Source organism: Onychostoma macrolepis, chromosome 03, assembly GCF_012432095.1.
Source record: "Onychostoma macrolepis isolate SWU-2019 chromosome 03, ASM1243209v1, whole genome shotgun sequence".
Classification (NCBI taxonomy): Eukaryota; Metazoa; Chordata; class Actinopteri; order Cypriniformes; family Cyprinidae; genus Onychostoma; species Onychostoma macrolepis.
This window is the reverse complement of record NC_081157.1, coordinates 16408906-16433120: the sequence shown is the minus strand read 5'-3', so window position 1 is coordinate 16433120 and position 24215 is coordinate 16408906. Positions and strand designations below refer to the sequence as shown.

At 23.4% G+C, this 24215-nt stretch overlaps 1 protein-coding gene across 4 annotated transcripts in view; it reads right to left on the bottom strand.

Moving 5' to 3' along the window:
• Positions 1–24215, bottom strand: part of LOC131536036 (NACHT, LRR and PYD domains-containing protein 3-like) — a 63530-nt gene that overhangs the window by 1361 nt on the left and 37954 nt on the right. The window contains exon 9 of one of the 4 annotated variants that reach the window (XM_058768668.1): positions 1–66. This exon is cut by the window's left edge and continues 191 nt beyond it. The exons of the other annotated variants lie outside the window; for them this stretch is intronic. Within the exon in view, the coding sequence (XP_058624651.1) occupies positions 60–66 (7 nt within the window). The 3' untranslated portion in view covers positions 1–59. The remainder of the gene's footprint in view (positions 67–24215) is intronic. 4 annotated transcript variants of the gene reach the window in all.

Genomic DNA, 24215 nt, shown 5'->3' with positions numbered 1-24215 from the left:
TGTCCTGAAAAGTCACCTTCACCTTGTAATACCTGTCATACCCTTGTCATTATACAAATCTATGTCCTGATTTGTCACAAAACGCACACACACACACACACACACACACACACACAGTTACATATTGTGCTTCACAAACTGTTGTTTTGTGTCGGCTGCTGTGTTTCGGAGTTAAAAATCAATGTAATGTATTTCTGTTCAATAACATTTTGTAATTATTTTTGAGAATTTTGAGGGGATTTTATGATACTATCCAATATTTATACAGTTTTTATAAGCTTTTTTTATTAAAATGAATTAAGCTCTGAGCCTCTTCATTTTTGATCACGCTTGGTACTTGAAATGTAATTCATTTATTTATTTATTTTTATCAATGTAATTTATTTCTGTTCAATAATATTTTTTGCTCATTATTTAGAATTTTGAGGGGAATTTATGGTACTTTGCAATATTTATACAATTGATTTGAGCTCTTTTTCCATTAAAATTAATTAAACTGAGTACTTGAAATGTAATTATTTTTTATTTTTTTTACATTTTTTAATCAATGTAATTAATTTCTGTTCAATAACATTTTGTAATTATTTTTGAGAATTTTGAGGGGATTTTATGATACTATCCAATATTTATACAATTGATTTGAGCTCTTTTTCCATTAAAATTAATTAAACTGAGTACTTGAAATGTCATTATTTTTATTTTTTAAATTTTTAATCAATGTAATTAATTTCTGTTCAATAATATTTTTTGCTCATTATTTAGAATTTTGAGGGGAATTTATGGTACTTTGCAATATTTATACAATTGATTTGAGCTCTTTTTCCATTAAAATTAATTAAACTGAGTACTTGAAATGTAATTATTTTTATTTTTTTACATTTTTAATCAATGTAATTAATTTCTGTTCAATAACATTTTGTAATTATTTTTGAGAATTTTGAGGGATTTTATGATACTATCCAATATTTATACAATTGATTTGAGCTCTTTTTCCATTAAAATTAATTAAACTGAGTACTTGAAATGTAATTATTTTTTATTTTTTAAATTTTTAATCAATGTAATTAATTTCTGTTCAATAATATTTTTGCTCATTATTTAGAATTTTGAGCGGAATTTATGGTTCTTTGCAATATTTATACAGTTTTTATAAGCTTTTTTTTATTAAAATGAATTAAGTTCTGAGCCTCTTCATTTTTGATCACGCTTGGTACTTGAAATGTAATTTATTTATTTATTTATTTTTATCAATGTAATTTATTTCTGTTCAATAATATTTTTTGCTCATTATTTAGAATTTTGAGGGGAATTTATGGTACTTTGCAATATTTATACAGTTTTTATAAGCTTTTTTTTTAAATTAAAATGAATTAAGCTGTGAGCCTCTTCATTTTTGGGTCACGCTTGGTGCATGAAATGTAAGTTTTTGTTTGTTTGTTTGAAAAATCAATGTAATGTATTTCTGTTCAATAACATTTTGTAATTATTTTTGAGACTTTTGAGGATTTTATGATACTATCCAATATTTATACAATTGATTTGAGCTATTTTTCCATTAAAATGAATTAAGCTCTGAGCCTCTTCATTTTTGGGTAATGCTTGGTGCATGTGCAAATATTTGTACGTTATTTGTGTATATTTCTATGTTTTTGTTGTTTTGCTTATTTTTTAAGCAAAATCAATGTCATGTATTTCTGTTCAATAATATTTTTGCTCATTATTGAGAATTTTGAGGGGAATTTATGGTACTTTGCAATATTTATACAGTTTTTATAAGCCTTTTTTTTATTAAAATGAATTAAGCTCTGAGCCTCTTCATTTTTGATCACGCTTGGAACTTGAAATGTATGTTTTTTTTTTTTTTTTAATCAATGTAATTTATTTCTGTTCAATAATATTTTGTAATTATTTTTGAGAATTTTGAGGGGAATTAATGGTTCTTTGCAATATTTATACAGTTTTTATAAGCTTTTTTATTAAAATGAATTAAGTTCTGAGCCTCTTCATTTTTGATCACGCTTGGTACTTGAAATGTAATTTATTTATTTATTTATTTTTATCAATGTAATTTATTTCTGTTCAATAATATTTTTGCTCATTATTTAGAATTTTGAGGAATTTATGGTACTTTGCAATATTTATACAATTGATTTGAGCTCTTTTTCCATTAAAATTAATTAAACTGAGTACTTGAAATGTAATTATTTTTTATTTTTTTTACATTTTTTAATCAATGTAATTAATTTCTGTTCAATAACATTTTGTAATTATTTTTGAGAATTTTGAGGATTTTATGATACTATCCAATATTTATACAATTGATTTGAGCTCTTTTCCATTAAAATTAATTAAACTGAGTACTTGAAATGTCATTATTTTTTATTTTTTAAATTTTTAATCAATGTAATTAATTTCTGTTCAATAATATTTTTGCTCATTATTTAGAATTTTGAGGGAATTTATGGTACTTTGCAATATTTATACAATTGATTTGAGCTCTTTTCCATTAAAATTAATTAAACTGAGTACTTGAAATGTAATTATTTTTTATTTTTTACATTTTTAATCAATGTAATTAATTTCTGTTCAATAACATTTTGTAATTATTTTTGAGAATTTTGAGGGGATTTTATGATACTATCCAATATTTATACAATTGATTTGAGCTCTTTTTCCATTAAAATTAATTAAACTGAGTACTTGAAATGTAATTATTTTTTATTTTTTTAAATTTTTTAATCAATGTAATTAATTTCTGTTCAATAATATTTTTTGCTCATTATTTAGAATTTTGAGCGGAATTTATGGTTCTTTGCAATATTTATACAGTTTTTATAAGCTTTTTTTTTATTAAAATGAATTAAGTTCTGAGCCTCTTCATTTTTGATCACGCTTGGTACTTGAAATGTAATTTATTTATTTATTTATTTTTATCAATGTAATTTATTTCTGTTCAATAATATTTTTTGCTCATTATTTAGAATTTTGAGGGGAATTTATGGTACTTTGCAATATTTATACAGTTTTTATAAGCTTTTTTTTTTTAAATTAAAATGAATTAAGCTGTGAGCCTCTTCATTTTTGGGTCACGCTTGGTGCATGAAATGTAAGTTTTTTGTTTGTTTGTTTGAAAAATCAATGTAATGTATTTCTGTTCAATAACATTTTGTAATTATTTTTGAGACTTTTGAGGGGATTTTATGATACTATCCAATATTTATACAATTGATTTGAGCTATTTTTCCATTAAAATGAATTAAGCTCTGAGCCTCTTCATTTTTGGGTAATGCTTGGTGCATGTGCAAATATTTGTACGTTATTTGTGTATATTTCTATGTTTTTGTTGTTTTGCTTATTTTTTTAAGCAAAATCAATGTCATGTATTTCTGTTCAATAATATTTTTTGCTCATTATTGAGAATTTTGAGGGGAATTTATGGTACTTTGCAATATTTATACAGTTTTTATAAGCCTTTTTTTTTTTATTAAAATGAATTAAGCTCTGAGCCTCTTCATTTTTGATCACGCTTGGAACTTGAAATGTATGTTTTTTTTTTGTTTTTTTTTTAATCAATGTAATTTATTTCTGTTCAATAATATTTTTGTAATTATTTTTGAGAATTTTGAGGGGAATTAATGGTTCTTTGCAATATTTATACAGTTTTTATAAGCTTTTTTTTTATTAAAATGAATTAAGTTCTGAGCCTCTTCATTTTTGATCACGCTTGGTACTTGAAATGTAATTTATTTATTTATTTATTTTTATCAATGTAATTTATTTCTGTTCAATAATATTTTTTGCTCATTATTTAGAATTTTGAGGGGAATTTATGGTACTTTGCAATATTTATACAATTGATTTGAGCTCTTTTCCATTAAAATTAATTAAACTGAGTACTTGAAATGTAATTATTTTTTATTTTTTACATTTTTAATCAATGTAATTAATTTCTGTTCAATAACATTTTGTAATTATTTTTGAGAATTTTGAGGATTTTATGATACTATCCAATATTTATACAATTGATTTGAGCTCTTTTCCATTAAAATTAATTAAACTGAGTACTTGAAATGTCATTATTTTTTATTTTTTAAATTTTTAATCAATGTAATTAATTTCTGTTCAATAATATTTTTGCTCATTATTTAGAATTTTGAGGGAATTTATGGTACTTTGCAATATTTATACAATTGATTTGAGCTCTTTTCCATTAAAATTAATTAAACTGAGTACTTGAAATGTAATTATTTTTTATTTTTTACATTTTTAATCAATGTAATTAATTTCTGTTCAATAACATTTTGTAATTATTTTTGAGAATTTTGAGGGATTTTATGATACTATCCAATATTTATACAATTGATTTGAGCTTTTTTCCATTAAAATTAATTAAACTGAGTACTTGAAATGTAATTATTTTTTATTTTTTTTTTAATCAATGTAATTTATTTCTGTTCAATAACATTTTGTAATTATTTTTGAGAATTTTGAGGGAATTTATGATACTATCCAATATTTATACAGTTTTTAATAAGCTTTTTAAATTAAAATGAATTAAGTTCTGAGCCTCTTCATTTTTGATCACGCTTGGTACTTGAAATGTAATTATTTTTTTTTTTTTAAATTTTTAATCAATGTAATTAATTTCTGTTCAATAATATTTTTGCTCATTATTTAGAATTTTGAGGGAATTTATGGTTCTTTGCAATATTTATACAGTTTTTATAAGCTTTTTTATTAAAATGAATTAAGTTCTGAGCCTCTTCATTTTTGATCACGCTTGGTACTTGAAATGTAATTTATTTATTTATTTATTTTTATCAATGTAATTTATTTCTGTTCAATAATATTTTTTGCTCATTATTTAGAATTTTGAGGGGAATTTATGGTACTTTGCAATATTTATACAGTTTTTATAAGCTTTTTTTTTTAAATTAAAATGAATTAAGCTGTGAGCCTCTTCATTTTTGGGTCACGCTTGGTGCATGAAATGTAAGTTTTTTGTTTGTTTGTTTGAAAAATCAATGTAATGTATTTCTGTTCAATAATATTTTTGTAATTATTTTTGAGACTTTTGAGGGATTTTATGATACTATCCAATATTTATACAATTGATTTGAGCTATTTTTCCATTAAAATGAATTAAGCTCTGAGCCTCTTCATTTTTGGGTAATGCTTGGTGCATGTGCAAATATTTGTACGTTATTTGTGTATATTTCTATGTTTTTGTTGTTTTGCTTATTTTTTTAAGCAAAATCAATGTCATGTATTTCTGTTCAATAATATTTTTGCTCATTATTGAGAATTTTGAGGAATTTATGGTACTTTGCAATATTTATACAGTTTTTATAAGCCTTTTTTTATTAAAATGAATTAAGCTCTGAGCCTCTTCATTTTTGATCACGCTTGGAACTTGAAATGTATGTTTTTTTTTTTTTTTTTTAATCAATGTAATTTATTTCTGTTCAATAATATTTTGTAATTATTTTTGAGAATTTTGAGGGAATTAATGGTTCTTTGCAATATTTATACAGTTTTTATAAGCTTTTTTTTCCATTAAAATGAATTAAGTTCTGAGCCTCTTCATTTTTGATCACGCTTGGTACTTGAAATGTAATTTATTTATTTATTTATTTTTATCAATGTAATTTATTTCTGTTCAATAATATTTTTTGCTCATTATTTAGAATTTTGAGGGGAATTTATGGTTCTTTGCAATATTTATACAGTTTATATAAGCGTTTTAAAATTATAATGAATTAAGCTCTGAGCCTCTTCATTTTTGGGTAATGCTTGGTGCATGTGCAAATATTTGTACGTTATTTGTGTATATTTGTACCTTTTTTTTAAGCAAAATCAAATGTCATGTATTTCTGTTCAATAATATTTATGTAATTATTTTTGAGAATTTTGAGGGGAATTTAAGGTACTTTGCAATATTTATACAGTTTTTAATAAGCTTTTTAAAATTAAAATGAATTAAGTTCTGGGCCTCTTCATTTTTGATCACGCTTGGTACTTGAAATGTAATTCATTTTTTTTAATCAATGTAATTTATTTCTGTGCAATAATATTTTTTGCTCATTATTGAGAATTTTGAGGGGAATGTATGGTACTTTGCAATATTTATACAGTTTTTATAAGCTTTTTTTTTTTAATTAAAATGAATTAAGCTCTGAGCCTCTTCATTTTTGGGTAATGCTTGGTGCATGTGCAAATATTTGTACGTTATTTGTGTATATTTCTATGTTTTTGTTGTTGTTGTTTTGCAAAATCAATGTCATGTATTTCTGTTCAATAATATTTTTTGCTCATTATTTAGAATTTTGAGGGGAATTTATGGTTCTTTGCAATATTTATACAGTTTATATAAGCGTTTTAAAATTATAATGAATTAAGCTCTGAGCCTCTTCATTTTTGGGTAATGCTTGGTGCATGTGCAAATATTTGTACGTTATTTGTGTATATTTGTACCTTTTTGTTGTTGTTGTTTTGCTTATTTTTTTAAGCAAAATCAATGTCATGTATTTCTGTTCAATAATATTTTTGTAATTATTTTTGAGAATTTTGAGGGGAATTTAAGGTACTTTGCAATATTTATACAGTTTTTTATAAGCTTTTTTTTTTAATTAAAATGAATTAAGTTCTGAGCCTCTTCATTTTTGGGTCACGCTTAGTACTTGAAATGTAATTATTTTGTATTTTTTTTAATTTTTTTATCAATGTAATTTATTTCTGTGCAATAATATTTTTTGCTCATTATTAAGAATTTTGAGGGGAATGTATGGTACTTTGCAATATTTATACAGTTTTTATAAGCTTTTTTTTTTTAATTAAAATGAATTAAGCTGTGAGCCTCTTCATTTTTGGGTCACGCTTGGTGCATGAAATGTACGTTTTTTGTTTGTTTGTTTGAAAAATCAATGTAATGTATTTCTGTTCAATAACATTTTGTAATTATTTTTGAGAATTTTGAGGGGATTTTATGATACTATCCAATATTTATACAATTGATTTGAGCTCTTTTTCCATTAAAATTAATTAAACTGAGTACTTGAAATGTCATTATTATTTTTTTTTTTTAAATTTTTTAATCAATGTAATTTATTTCTGTTCAATAATATTTTTTAATTATTTTTGAGAATTTTGAGGGGAATTAATGGTTCTTTGCAATATTTATACAGTTTTTATAAGCTTTTTTTTATTAAAATGAATTAAGTTCTGAGCCTCTTCATTTTTGATCACGCTTCGTACTTGAAATGTAATTTATTTATTTATTTATTTTTATCAATGTAATTTATTTCTGTTCAATAATATTTTGTAATTATTTTTGAGAATTTTGAGGGGATTTTATGATACTATCCAATATTTATACAATTGATTTGAGCTCTTTTTCCATTAAAATTAATTAAACTGAGTACTTGAAATGTAATTATTTTGTATTTTTTTTAATTTTTTTATCAATGTAATTTATTTCTGTGCAATAATATTTTTTGCTCATTATTAAGAATTTTGAGGGGAATGTTTGGTACTTTGCAATATTTATACAGTTTTTATAAGCTTTTTTTTTTTAATTAAAATGAATTAAGCTGTGAGCCTCTTCATTTTTGGGTCACGCTTGGTGCATGAAATGTACGTTTTTTGTTTGTTTGTTTGAAAATCAATGTAATGTATTTCTGTTCAATAACATTTTGTAATTATTTTTGAGACTTTTGAGGGGATTTTATGATACTATCCAATATTTATACAATTGATTTGAGCTATTTTTCCATTAAAATGAATTAAGCTCTGAGCCTCTTCATTTTTGGGTAATGCTTGGTGCATGTGCAAATATTTGTACGTTATTTGTGTATATTTCTATGTTTTTGTTGTTGTTGTTTTGCAAAATCAATGTCATGTATTTCTGTTCAATAATATTTTTTGCTCATTATTTAGAATTTTGAGGGGAATTTATGGTACTTTGCAATATTTATACAGTTTTATATTAATATATATATTATATTATTTTATTTTAAGCTTTTTTTTTAAAATGAATTAAGTTCTGAGCCTCTTCATTTTTGATCACGCTTGGTACTTGAAATGTATGTTTTTTTTTTAATCAATGTAATTTATTTCTGTTCAATAATATTTTTGTAATTATTTTTGAGAATTTTGAGGGGAATTTATGGTACTTTGCAATATTTATACAGTTTTTATAAGCTTTTTTTTATTAAAATGAAGTTTAAAATTATAATGAATTAAGCTCTGAGCCTCTTCATTTTTGGGTAATGCTTGGTGCATGTGCAAATATTTGTACGTTATTTGTGTATATTTGTACCTTTTTTTTAAGCAAAATCAAATGTCATGTATTTCTGTTCAATAATATTTATGTAATTATTTTTGAGAATTTTGAGGGGAATTTAAGGTACTTTGCAATATTTATACAGTTTTTAATAAGCTTTTTAAAATTAAAATGAATTAAGTTCTGGGCCTCTTCATTTTTGATCACGCTTGGTACTTGAAATGTAATTCATTTTTTTAATCAATGTAATTTATTTCTGTTCAATAATATTTTTGCTCATTATTGAGAATTTTGAGGGGAATTTATGGTACTTTGCAATATTTATACAGTTTTTAATAAGCTTTTTAAAATTAAAATGAATTAAGTTCTGGGCCTCTTCATTTTTGATCACGCTTGGTACTTGAAATGTAATTCATTTTTTTTTAATCAATGTAATTAATTTCTGTTCAATAATATTTTTTGCTCATTATTTAGAATTTTGAGCGGAATTTATGGTTCTTTGCAATATTTATACAGTTTTTATAAGCTTTTTTTTTATTAAAATGAATTAAGTTCTGAGCCTCTTCATTTTTGATCACGCTTGGTACTTGAAATGTAATTTATTTATTTATTTATTTTTATCAATGTAATTTATTTCTGTTCAATAATATTTTTTGCTCATTATTTAGAATTTTGAGGGGAATTTATGGTACTTTGCAATATTTATACAGTTTTTATAAGCTTTTTTTTTTAAAATTAAAATGAATTAAGTTCTGAGCCTCTTCATTTTTGGGTCACGCTTGGTGCATGAAATGTACGTTTTTTGTTTGTTTGTTTGAAAAATCAATGTAATGTATTTCTGTTCAATAACATTTTGTAATTATTTTTGAGACTTTTGAGGGGATTTTATGATACTATCCAATATTTATACAATTGATTTGAGCTATTTTTCCATTAAAATGAATTAAGCTCTGAGCCTCTTCATTTTTGGGTAATGCTTGGTGCATGTGCAAATATTTGTACGTTATTTGTGTATATTTCTATGTTTTTGTTGTTTTGCTTATTTTTTTAAGCAAAATCAATGTCATGTATTTCTGTTCAATAATATTTTTTGCTCATTATTGAGAATTTTGAGGGGAATTTATGGTACTTTGCAATATTTATACAGTTTTTATAAGCTTTTTTTTTATTAAAATGAATTAAGTTCTGAGCCTCTTCATTTTTGATCACGCTTGGAACTTGAAATGTATGTTTTTTTTTTTTTTTTTTTAATCAATGTAATTTATTTCTGTTCAATAATATTTTTGTAATTATTTTTGAGAATTTTGAGGGGAATTAATGGTTCTTTGCAATATTTATACAGTTTTTATAAGCTTTTTTTTTATTAAAATGAATTAAGTTCTGAGCCTCTTCATTTTTGATCACGCTTGGTACTTGAAATGTAATTTATTTATTTATTTATTTTTATCAATGTAATTTATTTCTGTTCAATAATATTTTTTGCTCATTATTTAGAATTTTGAGGGGAATTTATGGTTCTTTGCAATATTTATACAGTTTATATAAGCGTTTTAAAATTATAATGAATTAAGCTCTGAGCCTCTTCATTTTTGGGTAATGCTTGGTGCATGTGCAAATATTTGTACGTTATTTGTGTATATTTGTACCTTTTTTTTAAGCAAAATCAAATGTCATGTATTTCTGTTCAATAATATTTATGTAATTATTTTTGAGAATTTTGAGGGGAATTTAAGGTACTTTGCAATATTTATACAGTTTTTAATAAGCTTTTTAAAATTAAAATGAATTAAGTTCTGGGCCTCTTCATTTTTGATCACGCTTGGTACTTGAAATGTAATTCATTTTTTTTTAATCAATGTAATTTATTTCTGTGCAATAATATTTTTTGCTCATTATTGAGAATTTTGAGGGGAATGTATGGTACTTTGCAATATTTATACAGTTTTTATAAGCTTTTTTTTTTTAATTAAAATGAATTAAGCTGTGAGCCTCTTCATTTTTGGGTCACGCTTGGTGCATGAAATGTACGTTTTTTGTTTGTTTGTTTGAAAAATCAATGTAATGTATTTCTGTTCAATAACATTTTGTAATTATTTTTGAGACTTTTGAGGGGATTTTATGATACTATCCAATATTTATACAATTGATTTGAGCTATTTTTCCATTAAAATGAATTAAGCTCTGAGCCTCTTCATTTTTGGGTAATGCTTGGTGCATGTGCAAATATTTGTACGTTATTTGTGTATATTTCTATGTTTTTGTTGTTGTTGTTTTGCAAAATCAATGTCATGTATTTCTGTTCAATAATATTTTTTGCTCATTATTTAGAATTTTGAGGGGAATTTATGGTTCTTTGCAATATTTATACAGTTTATATAAGCGTTTTAAAATTATAATGAATTAAGCTCTGAGCCTCTTCATTTTTGGGTAATGCTTGGTGCATGTGCAAATATTTGTACGTTATTTGTGTATATTTGTACCTTTTTGTTGTTGTTGTTTTGCTTATTTTTTTAAGCAAAATCAATGTAATGTATTTCTGTTCAATAACATTTTGTAATTATTTTTGAGAATTTTGAGGGGATTTTATGATACTATCCAATATTTATACAATTGATTTGAGCTCTTTTTCCATTAAAATTAATTAAACTGAGTACTTGAAATGTCATTATTTTTTATTTTTTTTAAATTTTTTAATCAATGTAATTAATTTCTGTTCAATAATATTTTTTGCTCATTATTTAGAATTTTGAGCGGAATTTATGGTACTTTGCAATATTTATACAGTTTTATAAGCTTTTTTTTTTATTAAAATGAATTAAGTTCTGAGCCTCTTCATTTTTGATCACGCTTGGAACTTGAAATGTATGTTTTTTTTTTGTTGTTTTTTTAATCAATGTAATTTATTTCTGTTCAATAATATTTTGTAATTATTTTTGAGAATTTTGAGGAATTTATGGTTCTTTGCAATATTTATACAGTTTTTATAAGCTTTTTTTTATTAAAATGAATTAAGTTCTGAGCCTCTTCATTTTTGATCACGCTTGGTACTTGAAATGTAATTCATTTTTTTTTAATCAATGTAATTTATTTCTGTTCAATAATATTTTGTAATTATTTTTGAGAATTTTGAGGATTTTATGATACTATCCAATATTTATACAATTGATTTGAGCTCTTTTTCCATTAAAATGAATTAAGTTCTGAGCCTTTCATTTTTGATCATGCTTGGAACTTGAAATGTATGTTTTTTTTTTAATCAATGTAATTATTTCTGTTCAATAATATTTTTGCTCATTATTTAGAATTTTGAGGGAATTTATGGTTCTTTGCAATATTTATACAGTTTATATAAGCTTTTTAAAATTATAATGAATTAAGCTCTGAGCCTCTTCATTTTTGGGTAATGCTTGGTGCATGTGCAAATATTTGTACGTTATTTGTGTATATTTGTACCTTTTTGTTGTTGTTGTTTTGCTTATTTTTTTAAGCAAAATCAATGTCATGTATTTCTGTTCAATAATATTTTTGTAATTATTTTTGAGAATTTTGAGGGGAATTTAAGGTACTTTGCAATATTTATACAGTTTTTTATAAGCTTTTTTTTAATTAAAATGAATTAAGTTCTGAGCCTCTTCATTTTTGGGTCACGCTTAGTACTTGAAATGTAATTATTTTTTTTTTTTTTTTTTTTTATCAATGTAATTTATTTCTGTGCAATAATATTTTTTGCTCATTATTAAGAATTTTGAGGGGAATGTATGGTACTTTGCAATATTTATACAGTTTTTATAAGCTTTTTTTTTTAAATTAAAATGAATTAAGCTGTGAGCCTCTTCATTTTTGGGTCACGCTTGGTGCATGAAATGTACGTTTTTTGTTTGTTTGTTTGAAAAATCAATGTAATGTATTTCTGTTCAATAACATTTTGTAATTATTTTTGAGACTTTTGAGGGGATTTTATGATACTATCCAATATTTATACAATTGATTTGAGCTATTTTTCCATTAAAATGAATTAAGCTCTGAGCCTCTTCATTTTTGGGTAATGCTTGGTGCATGTGCAAATATTTGTACGTTATTTGTGTATATTTCTATGTTTTTGTTGTTGTTGTTTTGCAAAATCAATGTCATGTATTTCTGTTCAATAATATTTTTTGCTCATTATTTAGAATTTTGAGGGGAATTTATGGTACTTTGCAATATTTATACAGTTTTTATATTAATATATATATTATATTATTTTATTTTAAGCTTTTTTTTTTATTAAAATGAATTAAGTTCTGAGCCTCTTCATTTTTGATCACGCTTGGAACTTGAAATGTATGTTTTTTTTTTAATCAATGTAATTTATTTCTGTTCAATAATATTTTTGTAATTATTTTTGAGAATTTTGAGGGGAATTTATGGTACTTTGCAATATTTATACAGTTTTTATAAGCTTTTTTTTTTATTAAAATGAAGTTTAAAATTATAATGAATTAAGCTCTGAGCCTCTTCATTTTTGGGTAATGCTTGGTGCATGTGCAAATATTTGTACGTTATTTGTGTATATTTGTACCTTTTTTTTAAGCAAAATCAAATGTCATGTATTTCTGTTCAATAATATTTATGTAATTATTTTTGAGAATTTTGAGGAATTTATGGTACTTTGCAATATTTATACAGTTTTTAATAAGCTTTTTAAAATTAAAATGAATTAAGTTCTGGGCCTCTTCATTTTTGATCACGCTTGGTACTTGAAATGTAATTCATTTTTTTTTTAATCAATGTAATTTATTTCTGTGCAATAATATTTTTTGCTCATTATTGAGAATTTTGAGGGGAATTTATGGTACTTTGCAATATTTATACAGTTTTTAATAAGCTTTTTAAAATTAAAATGAATTAAGTTCTGGGCCTCTTCATTTTTGATCACGCTTGGTACTTGAAATGTAATTCATTTATTTATTTATTTTTATCAATGTAATTAATTTCTGTTCAATAATATTTTTTGCTCATTATTTAGAATTTTGAGCGGAATTTATGGTTCTTTGCAATATTTATACAGTTTTTATAAGCTTTTTTTTTATTAAAATGAATTAAGTTCTGAGCCTCTTCATTTTTGATCACGCTTGGTACTTGAAATGTAATTTATTTATTTATTTTTATCAATGTAATTTATTTCTGTTCAATAATATTTTTGCTCATTATTTAGAATTTTGAGGGAATTTATGGTACTTTGCAATATTTATACAGTTTTTATAAGCTTTTTTTTTTTAAATTAAAATGAATTAAGTTCTGAGCCTCTTCATTTTTGGGTCACGCTTGGTGCATGAAATGTACGTTTTTTGTTTGTTTGTTTGAAAAATCAATGTAATGTATTTCTGTTCAATAACATTTTGTAATTATTTTTGAGACTTTTGAGGGATTTTATGATACTATCCAATATTTATACAATTGATTTGAGCTATTTTTCCATTAAAATGAATTAAGCTCTGAGCCTCTTCATTTTTGGGTAATGCTTGGTGCATGTGCAAATATTTGTACGTTATTTGTGTATATTTGTACCTTTTTTAAGCAAAATCAATGTAATTTATTTCTGTTCAATAATATTTTTGCTCATTATTTTTGAGAATTTTGAGGGAATTTATGGTACTTTGCAATATTTATACAGTTTTTATAAGCTTTTTAAAATTAAAATGAATTAAGTTCTGAGCCTCTTCATTTTTGATCACGCTTGGAACTTGAAATGTATTTTTTTTTTTTTTAATCAATGTAATTTATTTCTGTTCAATAATATTTTGTAATTATTTAGAATTTTGAGGGAATGTATGGTACTTTGCAATATTTATACAGTTTTTATAAGCTTTTTTTTTAATTAAAATGAATTAAGCTGTGAGCCTCTTCATTTTTGATCACGCTTGGTGCATGAAATGTAATTTTTTGTTTGTTTGTTTGAAAAATCAATGTAATGTATTTCTGTTCAATAACATTTTGTAATTATTTTTGAGAATTTTGAGGGAATTTATGGTACTTTGCAATATTTATACAATTGATTTGAGCTATTTTTCCATTAAAATGAATTAAGCTCTGAGCCTCTTCATTTTTGGGTAATGCTTGGTGCATGTGCAAATATTTGTACGTTATTTGTGTATATTTCTATGTTTTTGTTGTTGTTGTTTTGCAAAATCAATGTAATGTATTTCTGTTCAATAATATTTTTGCTCATTATTTAGAATTTTGAGGGAATTTATGGTTCTTTGCAATATTTATACAGTTTATATAAGCTTTTTAAAATTATAATGAATTAAGCTCTGAGCCTCTTCATTTTTGGGTCACGCTTGGTACTTGAAATGTAATTATTTTGTATTTTTTTTTTTTTTTTTTTTTTTTTTTTTATTTTTTAAATTTTTAATCAATGTAATGTATTTCTGTTCAATAATATTTTGTAATTATTTTTGAGAATTTTGAGGGAATTTAAGGTACTTTGCAATATTTATACAGTTTTTATAAGCTTTTTTTAATTAAAATGAATTAAGTTCTGAGCCTCTTCATTTTTGGGTCACGCTTAGTACTTGAAATGTAATTATTTTGTATTTTTTTTTTTTTTTATCAATGTAATTTATTTCTGTTCAATAATATTTTTGCTCATTATTGAGAATTTTGAGGGAATTTATGGTACTTTGCAATATTTATACAGTTTTTATAAGCTTTTTTAATTAAAATGAATTAAGCTGTGAGCCTCTTCATTTTTGGGTCACGCTTGGTGCATGAAATGTAATTTTTTTTTTTTTTTTTTTTTAAATTTTTAATCAATGTAATGTATTTCTGTTCAATAATATTTTTGCTCATTATTTTTGAGAATTTTGAGGAATTTATGGTACTTTGCAATATTTATACAGTTTTTATAAGCTTTTTTTTATTAAAATGAATTAAGTTCTGAGCCTCTTCATTTTTGGGTCACGCTTAGTACTTGAAATGTATGTTTTTTTTTTTTTTTAATCAATGTAATTTATTTCTGTTCAATAATATTTTTGCTCATTATTTAGAATTTTGAGGGAATTTATGGTACTTTGCAATATTTATACAGTTTTTATAAGCTTTTTTTTTAATTAAAATGAATTAAGTTCTGAGCCTCTTCATTTTTGGGTCACGCTTGGTACTTGAAATGTAATTTTTTTTTTTTTTTTTTTATCAATGTAATTTATTTCTGTTCAATAATATTTTGTAATTATTTTTGAGAATTTTGAGGGGAATTAATGGTTCTTTGCAATATTTATACAGTTTTTATAAGCTTTTTTTTTAAAATGAATTAAGTTCTGAGCCTCTTCATTTTTGATCACGCTTGGTGCATGAAATGTAATTTATTTATTTATTTATTTATTTATTTTTATCAATGTAATTTATTTCTGTTCAATAATATTTTTCCTCATTATTTAGAATTTTGAGGGAATTTATGGTTCTTTGCAATATTTATACAGTTTATATAAGCTTTTTAAAATTATAATGAATTAAGCTCTGAGCCTCTTCATTTTTGATCACGCTTGGTACTTGAAATGTAATTATTTTGTATTTTTTTTTTTTTTAATCAATGTAATTTATTTCTGTTCAATAATATTTTGTAATTATTTTTGAGAATTTTGAGGGAATTTATGGTACTTTGCAATATTTATACAGTTTTTAATAAGCTTTTTAAAATTAAAATGAATTAAGTTCTGAGCCTCTTCATTTTTGATCACGCTTGGTACTTGAAATGTAATTCATTTTTTTTTAATCAATGTAATTTATTTCTGTTCAATAATATTTTGTAATTATTTTTGAGAATTTTGAGGGAATTTATGGTACTTTGCAATATTTATACAGTTTTTATAAGCTTTTTTTTATTAAAATGAATTAAGTTCTGAGCCTCTTCATTTTTGATCACGCTTGGTACTTGAAATGTAATTTTTTTTTTTTAATCAATGTAATTATTTCTGTTCAATAATATTTTTGCTCATTATTTAGAATTTTGAGGAATTTATGGTACTTTGCAATATTTATACAGTTTTTATAAGCTTTTTTATTAAAATGAATTAAGTTCTGAGCCTCTTCATTTTTGATCACGCTTGGTACTTGAAATGTAATTTATTTATTTATTTATTTTTAGCAATGTAATTTATTTCTGTTCAATAATATTTTTCCTCATTATTTAGAATTTTGAGGGAATTTATGGTTCTTTGCAATATTTATACAGTTTATATAAGCTTTTAAAATTATAATGAATTAAGCTCTGAGCCTCTTCATTTTTGGGTAATGCTTGGTGCATGTGCAAATATTTGTACGTTATTTGTGTATATTTGTACCTTTTTGTTGTTGTTTTGCAAAATCAATGTAATTATTTCTGTTCAATAATATTTTGTAATTATTTAGAATTTTGAGGGAATTTATGGTTCTTTGCAATATTTATACAGTTTTTATAAGCTTTTTTTTAATTAAAATGAATTAAGTTCTGAGCCTCTTCATTTTTGGGTCACGCTTAGTACTTGAAATGTAATTATTATTTTTTTTTTTTTTTATCAATGTAATTTATTTCTGTTCAATAATATTTTTGCTCATTATTTAGAATTTTGAGGGAATTTATGGTACTTTGCAATATTTATACAGTTTTTATAAGCTTTTTTTTTTTAAATTAAAATGAATTAAGCTGTGAGCCTCTTCATTTTTGGGTCACGCTTGGTGCATGAAATGTAAGTTTTTTGTTTGTTTGTTTGAAAAATCAATGTAATGTATTTCTGTTCAATAACATTTTGTAATTATTTTTGAGACTTTTGAGGGGATTTTATGATACTATCCAATATTTATACAATTGATTTGAGCTATTTTTCCATTAAAATGAATTAAGCTCTGAGCCTCTTCATTTTTGGGTAATGCTTGGTGCATGTGCAAATATTTGTACGTTATTTGTGTATATTTCTATGTTTTTGTTGTTGTTGTTTTGCAAAATCAATGTCATGTATTTCTGTTCAATAATATTTTTTGCTCATTATTTAGAATTTTGAGGGGAATTTATGGTACTTTGCAATATTTATACAGTTTTATATTAATATATATATTATATTATTTTATTTTAAGCTTTTTTTTTTATTAAAATGAATTAAGTTCTGAGCCTCTTCATTTTTGATCACGCTTGGTACTTGAAATGTAATTCATTTTTTTTTAATCAATGTAATTAATTTCTGTTCAATAATATTTTTGCTCATTATTTAGAATTTTGAGGGAATTTATGGTTCTTTGCAATATTTATACAGTTTTTATAAGCTTTTTTTATTAAAATGAATTAAGTTCTGAGCCTCTTCATTTTTGATCACGCTTGGTACTTGAAATGTAATTTATTTATTTATTTATTTTTATCAATGTAATTTATTTCTGTTCAATAATATTTTTTGCTCATTATTTAGAATTTTGAGGGGAATTTATGGTACTTTGCAATATTTATACAGTTTTTATAAGCTTTTTTTTTTTAAATTAAAATGAATTAAGTTCTGAGCCTCTTCATTTTTGGGTCACGCTTGGTGCATGAAATGTAATTTATTTATTTATTTATTTTTATCAATGTAATTTATTTCTGTTCAATAATATTTTTGCTCATTATTTAGAATTTTGAGGGAATTTATGGTACTTTGCAATATTTATACAGTTTTTATAAGCTTTTTTTAATTAAAATGAATTAAGCTGTGAGCCTCTTCATTTTTGGGTCACGCTTGGTGCATGAAATGTACGTTTTTTGTTTGTTTGTTTGAAAAATCAATGTAATGTATTTCTGTTCAATAACATTTTGTAATTATTTTTGAGACTTTTGAGGGGATTTTATGATACTATCCAATATTTATACAATTGATTTGAGCTATTTTTCCATTAAAATGAATTAAGCTCTGAGCCTCTTCATTTTTGGGTAATGCTTGGTGCATGTGCAAATATTTGTACGTTATTTGTGTATATTTCTATGTTTTTGTTGTTTTGCTTATTTTTTTAAGCAAAATCAATGTCATGTATTTCTGTTCAATAATATTTTTTGCTCATTATTGAGAATTTTGAGGGGAATTTATGGTACTTTGCAATATTTATACAGTTTTTATAAGCTTTTTTTATTAAAATGAATTAAGTTCTGAGCCTCTTCATTTTTGATCACGCTTGGAACTTGAAATGTAATTTTTTTTTTTTTTTTTTAATCAATGTAATTTATTTCTGTTCAATAATATTTTTGTAATTATTTTTGAGAATTTTGAGGGGAATTAATGGTTCTTTGCAATATTTATACAGTTTTTATAAGCTTTTTTTTTATTAAAATGAATTAAGTTCTGAGCCTCTTCATTTTTGATCACGCTTGGTACTTGAAATGTAATTTATTTATTTATTTATTTTTATCAATGTAATTTATTTCTGTTCAATAATATTTTTGCTCATTATTTAGAATTTTGAGGGGAATTTATGGTTCTTTGCAATATTTATACAGTTTATATAAGCGTTTTAAAATTATAATGAATTAAGCTCTGAGCCTCTTCATTTTTGGGTAATGCTTGGTGCATGTGCAAATATTTGTACGTTATTTGTGTATATTTGTACCTTTTTTTTAAGCAAAATCAATGTCATGTATTTCTGTTCAATAATATTTTGTAATTATTTTTGAGAATTTTGAGGAATTTATGGTACTTTGCAATATTTATACAGTTTTTATAAGCTTTTTTTTTAAAATTAAAATGAATTAAGTTCTGAGCCTCTTCATTTTTGATCACGCTTGGTACTTGAAATGTAATTATTTTTTTTTTTTATCAATGTAATTTATTTCTGTTCAATAATATTTTTGCTCATTATTGAGAATTTTGAGGGAATTTATGGTACTTTGCAATATTTATACAGTTTTTATAAGCTTTTTTTTAATTAAAATGAATTAAGCTGTGAGCCTCTTCATTTTTGGGTCACGCTTGGTGCATGAAATGTAATTTTTTGTTTGTTTGTTTGAAAAATCAATGTAATGTATTTCTGTTCAATAACATTTTGTAATTATTTTTGAGACTTTTGAGGGATTTTATGATACTATCCAATATTTATACAATTGATTTGAGCTATTTTTCCATTAAAATGAATTAAGCTCTGAGCCTCTTCATTTTTGGGTAATGCTTGGTGCATGTGCAAATATTTGTACGTTATTTGTGTATATTTCTATGTTTTTGTTGTTTTTTAATCAATGTAATTATTTCTGTTCAATAATATTTTTGCTCATTATTTAGAATTTTGAGGGGAATTTATGGTTCTTTGCAATATTTATACAGTTTATATAAGCGTTTTAAAATTATAATGAATTAAGCTCTGAGCCTCTTCATTTTTGGGTAATGCTTGGTGCATGTGCAAATATTTGTACGTTATTTGTGTATATTTGTACCTTTTTGTTGTTGTTGTTTTGCTTATTTTTTTAAGCAAAATCAATGTCATGTATTTCTGTTCAATAATATTTTTGTAATTATTTTTGAGAATTTTGAGGGGAATTTAAGGTACTTTGCAATATTTATACAGTTTTTTATAAGCTTTTTTTTTAATTAAAATGAATTAAGTTCTGAGCCTCTTCATTTTTGGGTCACGCTTAGTACTTGAAATGTAATTATTTTGTATTTTTTTTAATTTTTTTATCAATGTAATTTATTTCTGTGCAATAATATTTTTTGCTCATTATTAAGAATTTTGAGGGGAATGTATGGTACTTTGCAATATTTATACAGTTTTTATAAGCTTTTTTTTTTTAATTAAAATGAATTAAGCTGTGAGCCTCTTCATTTTTGGGTCACGCTTGGTGCATGAAATGTACGTTTTTTGTTTGTTTGTTTGAAAAATCAATGTAATGTATTTCTGTTCAATAACATTTTGTAATTATTTTTGAGAATTTTGAGGGGATTTTATGATACTATCCAATATTTATACAATTGATTTGAGCTCTTTTTCCATTAAAATTAATTAAACTGAGTACTTGAAATGTCATTATTTTTTTTAAATTTTTTAATCAATGTAATTAATTTCTGTTCAATAATATTTTTTGCTCATTATTTAGAATTTTGAGCGGAATTTATGGTACTTTGCAATATTTATACAGTTTTATAAGCTTTTTTTTTTATTAAAATGAATTAAGTTCTGAGCCTCTTCATTTTTGATCACGCTTGGAACTTGAAATGTATGTTTTTTTTGTTGTTTTTTAATCAATGTAATTTATTTCTGTTCAATAATATTTTGTAATTATTTTTGAGAATTTTGAGGGAATTTATGGTTCTTTGCAATATTTATACAGTTTTTATAAGCTTTTTTTATTAAAATGAATTAAGTTCTGAGCCTCTTCATTTTTGATCACGCTTGGTACTTGAAATGTAATTTATTTATTTATTTATTTTTATCAATGTAATTTATTTCTGTTCAATAATATTTTGTAATTATTTTGAGAATTTTGAGGGAATTTATGGTACTTTGCAATATTTATACAGTTTTTATAAGCTTTTTTTAATTAAAATGAATTAAGTTCTGAGCCTCTTCATTTTTGGGTCACGCTTAGTACTTGAAATGTAATTATTTTTTTTTTTTTTTTTATCAATGTAATTTATTTCTGTTCAATAATATTTTGTAATTATTTTTGAGAATTTTGAGGGAATTTAAGGTTCTTTGCAATATTTATACAGTTTTTAATAAGCTTTTTAAAATTAAAATGAATTAAGTTCTGAGCCTCTTCATTTTTGATCACGCTTGGTACTTGAAATGTAATTATTTTTTTTTTTTTTTTAATCAATGTAATTTATTTCTGTTCAATAATATTTTGTAATTATTTTTGAGAATTTTGAGGGGATTTTATGATACTATCCAATATTTATACAATTGATTTGAGCTTTTTTCCATTAAAATGAATTAAGTTCTGAGCCTCTTCATTTTTGATCACGCTTGGTACTTGAAATGTAATTATTTTTTTTTTTTTTTTAATCAATGTAATTTATTTCTGTTCAATAATATTTTTGCTCATTATTTAGAATTTTGAGGGAATTTATGGTACTTTGCAATATTTATACAGTTTTTATAAGCTTTTTTTATTAAAATGAATTAAGTTCTGAGCCTCTTCATTTTTGATCACGCTTGGTACTTGAAATGTAATTTATTTATTTATTTATTTTAGCAATGTAATTTATTTCTGTTCAATAATATTTATGTAATTATTTTTTTTTTTAATCAATGTAATTATTTTTGAGAATTTTGAGGGAATTTATGGTACTTTGCAATATTTATACAGTTTATATAAGCTTTTTTAAAATTAAAATGAATTAAGCTCTGAGCCTCTTCATTTTTGGGTAATGCTTGGTGCATGTGCAAATATTTGTACGTTATTTGTGTATATTTCTATGTTTTTGTTGTTGTTGTTTTGCAAAATCAATGTCATGTATTTCTGTTCAATAATATTTTGTAATTATTTTTGAGAATTTTGAGGGAATTTATGGTACTTTGCAATATTTATACAGTTTTTATAAGCTTTTTTTTAAAATTAAAATGAATTAAGCTGTGAGCCTCTTCATTTTTGGGTCACGCTTGGTGCATGAAATGTAAGTTTTTGTTTGTTTGTTTGAAAAATCAATGTAATGTATTTCTGTTCAATAACATTTTGTAATTATTTTTGAGACTTTTGAGGGGATTTTATGATACTATCCAATATTTATACAATTGATTTGAGCTTTTTTCCATTAAAATGAATTAAGCTCTGAGCCTCTTCATTTTTGGGTAATGCTTGGTGCATGTGCAAATATTTGTACGTTATTTGTGTATATTTGTACCTTTTGTTGTTGTTTTGCAAAATCAATGTAATGTATTTCTGTTCAATAATATTTTGTAATTATTTTTTTTTTTTAATCAATGTAATTATTTCTGTTCAATAATATTTATGTAATTATTTTTGAGAATTTTGAGGGAATTTATGGTACTTTGCAATATTTATACAGTTTTTATATTAATATATATATTATATTATTTTATTTTAAGCTTTTTTTTTATTAAAATGAATTAAGTTCTGAGCCTCTTCATTTTTGATCACGCTTGGTACTTGAAATGTAATTTATTTATTTTTTTTTAATCAATGTAATTAATTTCTGTTCAATAATATTTTTGCTCATTATTTAGAATTTTGAGGGAATTTATGGTTCTTTGCAATATTTATACAGTTTTTATAAGCTTTTTTTATTAAAATGAATTAAGTTCTGAGCCTCTTCATTTTTGATCACGCTTGGTACTTGAAATGTAATTTATTTATTTATTTATTTTTTTTTAATCAATGTAATTTATTTCTGTTCAATAATATTTTTGCTCATTATTTAGAATTTTGAGGGAATTTATGGTACTTTGCAATATTTATACAGTTTTTATAAGCTTTTTTTTTAAAATTAAAATGAATTAAGTTCTGAGCCTCTTCATTTTTGGGTCACGCTTGGTGCATGAAATGTAATTTTTTGTTTGTTTGTTTGAAAAATCAATGTAATGTATTTCTGTTCAATAACATTTTGTAATTATTTTTGAGACTTTTGAGGGGATTTTATGATACTATCCAATATTTATACAATTGATTTGAGCTTTTTTCCATTAAAATGAATTAAGCTCTGAGCCTCTTCATTTTTGGGTAATGCTTGGTGCATGTGCAAATATTTGTACGTTATTTGTGTATATTTCTATGTTTTTGTTGTTTTGCTTATTTTTTAAGCAAAATCAATGTCATGTATTTCTGTTCAATAATATTTTTGCTCATTATTGAGAATTTTGAGGGAATTTATGGTACTTTGCAATATTTATACAGTTTTTATAAGCTTTTTTTATTAAAATGAATTAAGTTCTGAGCCTCTTCATTTTTGATCACGCTTGGAACTTGAAATGTATGTTTTTTTTTTTTTTTTAATCAATGTAATTTATTTCTGTTCAATAATATTTTGTAATTATTTTTGAGAATTTTGAGGGGAATTAATGGTTCTTTGCAATATTTATACAGTTTTTATAAGCTTTTTTTATTAAAATGAATTAAGTTCTGAGCCTCTTCATTTTTGATCACGCTTGGTACTTGAAATGTAATTTATTTATTTATTTATTTTTATCAATGTAATTTATTTCTGTTCAATAATATTTTTGCTCATTATTTAGAATTTTGAGGAATTTATGGTTCTTTGCAATATTTATACAGTTTATATAAGCTTTTTAAAATTATAATGAATTAAGCTCTGAGCCTCTTCATTTTTGGGTAATGCTTGGTGCATGTGCAAATATTTGTACGTTATTTGTGTATATTTGTACCTTTTTTAAGCAAAATCAATGTCATGTATTTCTGTTCAATAATATTTATGTAATTATTTTTGAGAATTTTGAGGGAATTTAAGGTACTTTGCAATATTTATACAGTTTTTAATAAGCTTTTTAAAATTAAAATGAATTAAGTTCTGAGCCTCTTCATTTTTGATCACGCTTGGTACTTGAAATGTAATTCATTTTTTTTTTTTAATCAATGTAATTTATTTCTGTTCAATAATATTTTTGCTCATTATTGAGAATTTTGAGGGAATGTATGGTACTTTGCAATATTTATACAGTTTTTATAAGCTTTTTTTTAATTAAAATGAATTAAGTTCTGAGCCTCTTCATTTTTGGGTCACGCTTGGTGCATGAAATGTACGTTTTTGTTTGTTTGTTTGAAAAATCAATGTAATGTATTTCTGTTCAATAACATTTTGTAATTATTTTTGAGAATTTTGAGGGAATTTATGGTACTTTGCAATATTTATACAGTTTTTATAAGCTTTTTTTTTATTAAAATGAATTAAGTTCTGAGCCTCTTCATTTTTGATCACGCTTGGTACTTGAAATGTAATTATTTTGTATTTTTTTTTTTTATCAATGTAATGTATTTCTGTTCAATAATATTTTT